The sequence below is a fragment of the Microtus ochrogaster genome, chromosome 21, assembly GCF_000317375.1.
Source record: "Microtus ochrogaster isolate Prairie Vole_2 chromosome 21, MicOch1.0, whole genome shotgun sequence".
Classification (NCBI taxonomy): Eukaryota; Metazoa; Chordata; class Mammalia; order Rodentia; family Cricetidae; genus Microtus; species Microtus ochrogaster.
The window spans coordinates 26221326-26225313 of record NC_022022.1 but is presented as its reverse complement, the minus strand read 5'-3'; the positions used below and the strand labels follow the sequence as shown (position 1 = coordinate 26225313).

Genomic DNA, 3988 nt, shown 5'->3' with positions numbered 1-3988 from the left:
GAATGTATGCCTTAAAAAGACCTTAAAATGAGAGATTTATTAATTATTATGACTTCGAGAAGCACAACACATTCAAATTTCTTTGTAGTTGATAGAATATTATTTGTTTGTAGGCAGGGTCTCACTGTGCAGTCCTGGCTGGCCTTGAATTCATAGAGACCCACCAGCCCCTGCCTCCTAAGAGCTGGAATTAAAGGTGAGATTGTCAGGAAGTTGAGTGTACCCTTAATCCCAGCACTTGGGGAAGCAGAGGGAGATACCTCTTGTGTTCAAGGCCAGCCTGCTCTACATAGTGAGACCCTGTCTTGAAAACCAAAGTGTGATACAAGTTTAAATAGCACAACTTTGAAAAGTTAAAGTTCATATATGCATAAGATGTTCAGCTTTTAAAATAACTAAATGTGTGTTGATTTTCTAGACAGTTTTGTTAGCTGATTTTTTTTGAAGCCCTGTATCTTACTTATTTTGTGTATACGATGCTCTATCTGCATATACACCTGCATGCCAGAAGGGGGCATCAGATCCCATTATAGATGGCTGTGAGCCACCTTGTGGTCGCTGGAAATTTATTTATTTATTTTGTTTTTTTGTGGTGCCTGGAGCCTTAAGTGTGCCTGTGCTAGCAAGTTCTGCCACTGAGCTATATTCCCAGCCAAGACAGGTTTTTATCTATTTTGTTCATTGTTGTATTCCTAGAACCTAGAATAATATTTGATGGGATAAACCTCTCAATGAATAACCTGTTGAATGGATGAGCAGATGAATATCCAAAGGCATAATAAATAATTGTAACGGTAGAACAAAATGTTGGCACAAACTGTTTGGTTTTTTTTTTTTTAATTTTTTTATTGTGTATACAATATTCTGTCTGTGTGTATGCCTGCAGGCCAGAAGAGGGCACCAGACCTCATTACAGATGGTTGTGAGCCACCATGTGGTTGCTGGGAATTGAACTCAGGACCTTTGGAAGAGCAGGCAATGCTCTTAACCTCTGAGCCATCTCTCCAGCCCGGCACAAACTGTTTTAGCATCAAGCAGAAACAGGAATTTTTAACTTAAGAGAAAAACATTAATTTTCTAGTAACATTTGTTTGCTTTGCTGTGGTTTTTCTTTTGCAGAGTGAACGGGCAGTATATTATGGAAGGACTTGCGTCTAGCTTCCTGTTTACAATGGGAGGTTTAGGTTTCATAATCCTGGACCGTTCCAATGCACCAAATATTCCAAAACTCAATAGGTTTCTTCTTCTCTTCATTGGCTTTGTCTGTGTCCTGCTGAGTTTCTTCATGGCTAGAGTATTCATGAGAATGAAATTGCCGTAAGTAAAATAGTTTGTGTAATAAGCAATTTAACTTTTGTTATGAATTGGTATAATAATTAATTGGGTAGCATAAATTCATAGATTTAATTTTACACTCATTTAAAGGTGAAAAGTGTCCAGAACACTGATTTTTTTTCCAAGTTATAACCATGGTTGTAACAAACTGAGATCAGTAGGTCTTCTTGACTATCCCCATGCACATTCATGAGAAAGTCTAGTTCTGTTGCCTCAGCTGTACTGACTGGTGCTAGTTTTTCTATGATGTTCCTTTTTGGTTACTATGTCAGATTCCAGTAGGATTAGTGACAGTAAGGATTTTCAAGCTATGGGTGGCTGCTGCTCTTTCATTATTGGCATAAGTTGCTTATTCCTAACCTGAAAAGCTAAAATTGTTGACAGCCAGCATGCTAGGACGGTGGAAAATGCTATACCATGAAACCTTTGTTTCATGCACAGAATTTGTATGAAGTTAACCCTCTGGATACATGGACAAGATACATAAGATACATAAATGATCGATTTGGTTTGGGCTTAAAGTTTTGGAGTGCTCGAGATCAAATCCAGGGGCATTGTTCATGTTAGGCAGTGTCCTAGGGTTACTGTGCTCTGATGACCACAGCAACTTGGGGAGGAGAGGGTTTGTTTCACTTGTATATTATAGTTCACTGAGGGAAACCAAGGCAGAAACTCAAACCAGGCAGGACCCGGAGGCAGGAGCTGATGCAGAGGCCATGGAGGGGTGCTGCTTACTGACTTATCTCTCATGGCTTGCTCAGCTTGCTTTTTTATAGAACCCAGGACCACCAGCTCAAGGATAGCCCCACCCACAATGGTCTGGGCCCTCCCCCATGGATCTCTATTAAGAAAATGCCCTATTGGCTTCCTACACTCGATCGTGTGGAGGCGCCTTCCTTTCAAATGACTCACTCTGGCTTGACATAAACTAGCCACGTCAGACAGGTCCTTTGCTGCTGAGCTACACCCCCAGTTCCTATAGATGAATTTTATGTTTAGATTTAGATTCCATCCCTAAGATATCTCTTTATATATGCAAACATTAAATAGTCTGAAATCTCAGTTGGGGAGGTGGCTCCACAAGGAAAGTGCTTGTTCCGGAAGTGTGAGGACCTGTGTTCATCTTCTGAATCGCCATGTGAAGAGCTGGGATGAAGACACATGTCTGTACTTGTGCTAGACAGGCTGACACCTGGAGCCAACTGCTGACTAGCCTTTCTGAGTTTTACACCCATGTGTACATGTGTGCACACACGTAGGAACATACACATATGCCATTCACACACTAAACAAAAGAAAAAATACCAAACACTTCTGGACTCAGGCGTTTTGGGTATAGATTGCAGCCTTCATACAAAACAAAACAAAAAAAACCATTAAGCCTTAGACCAGTCAGGTGTTTTAGGCAAAGTAGCACAGCTTCACAGAGTAAAACAAATGCAACATAAAAGAATACAACACATCTTTGCATCATTAAACAAATATCCCACATCATAAACAAATATAACACATTTTAAACTAATATTCCAAATAAATTTTGTGTTAGTTTGCGTATTGCTTTGTGATGTTCTACTTTGAGAGGGAAGAGTAGTGAGAAGTTTGCTTATTTACTAGTGTGAACCAAGGGCGGTGGAGCAGCAATGAGATTTGGGATTGTCATTTGATTCGTAGGAAGGAGGTGGGCTTTTTTGAATTATTGCTTTCTAGTCATTTTCTGTGTTTATGATTTATTTCCGCAGGGGCTACCTGATGGGCTAGTGCCTTTTGAGAAGAAACCAGTGAATCCTGGATTGGCTCCTGTTAGTGAAACTTTGAAGGCTGAGCCACTCCCTTGTGCAGTGTGGAGAAGAGTGAAGAGCAGAATTGAACAGCGCTGAGTGACACCCTAGCAAGCTTATGAAGGCTAGGCCTGGAATTGATGGTATCAGAGACAAGTTCATTACAGTATTTTCTGATGACCTATTCTGATGTACCAACTATGTTAAGTGGCATTTTCTTCTTAGTTTTTTATTTCCTAAAGAAAATAGACTCCGTTTCTAAAACTTTGGTATTGAATAAAGTGATTATTTTTTACAACCCCCCTATCATTTTTTAGACATGATATTTCCAATTTTCAGAAATTAATACAAATCGGTGAGAGCTGAGATTCTTGGACGTATGGTCAGTTCCTCCAGCGGTGCTTTGCCTTTAAATGGCGTGTGTGGTACTCTGCAGCTTCAGACACATACAGGAGACTTTCCTGGACAATATGATGTATGAAAGGAGCAGAAATAAATGATTTTTCTAATTAACATTTTATACTGTGTGGTTTTTAAAAATTATTATTATTATTATTATGTATGCAATATTCTGTCTGCATGTCTGCCTGCGAGCCAGAAGAGGGCACCAGACCTCATTACAAATATTTGTGAGCCACCACATGGTTGCTGGGAATTGAACTCAGGACCTTTGGAAGAGCAGACACTGCTCTTAGCCACTGTGCCATCTCTCCACCCCTAGTATGTGGTTTTTGTTGTTTTGTTTTTGATACAGGATCTCACTATATACAGGCCTGAAATTTTCTATGTATCTCAGTCTGCCTCTGCTTCCTGAGTGCTGGGATCAAATGTGTGCCACCAGAACCAGCTTCATTGAATTAACTTCCTGAGTGCTG

General features: G+C 40.0%; 1 protein-coding gene across 1 annotated transcript in view; it reads left to right on the top strand.

Moving 5' to 3' along the window:
• Ostc (oligosaccharyltransferase complex non-catalytic subunit) overlaps positions 1–3626 on the top strand; it is a 9713-nt gene extending 6087 nt beyond the window's left edge. The window contains exons 3-4 of the mRNA XM_005357286.3: positions 1120–1317; positions 3075–3626. Of these exons, the coding sequence (XP_005357343.1) occupies positions 1120–1317; positions 3075–3093 (217 nt within the window). The 3' untranslated portion in view covers positions 3094–3626. The remainder of the gene's footprint in view (positions 1–1119; positions 1318–3074) is intronic.
• Positions 3627–3988: the final 362 nt, after the last annotated feature.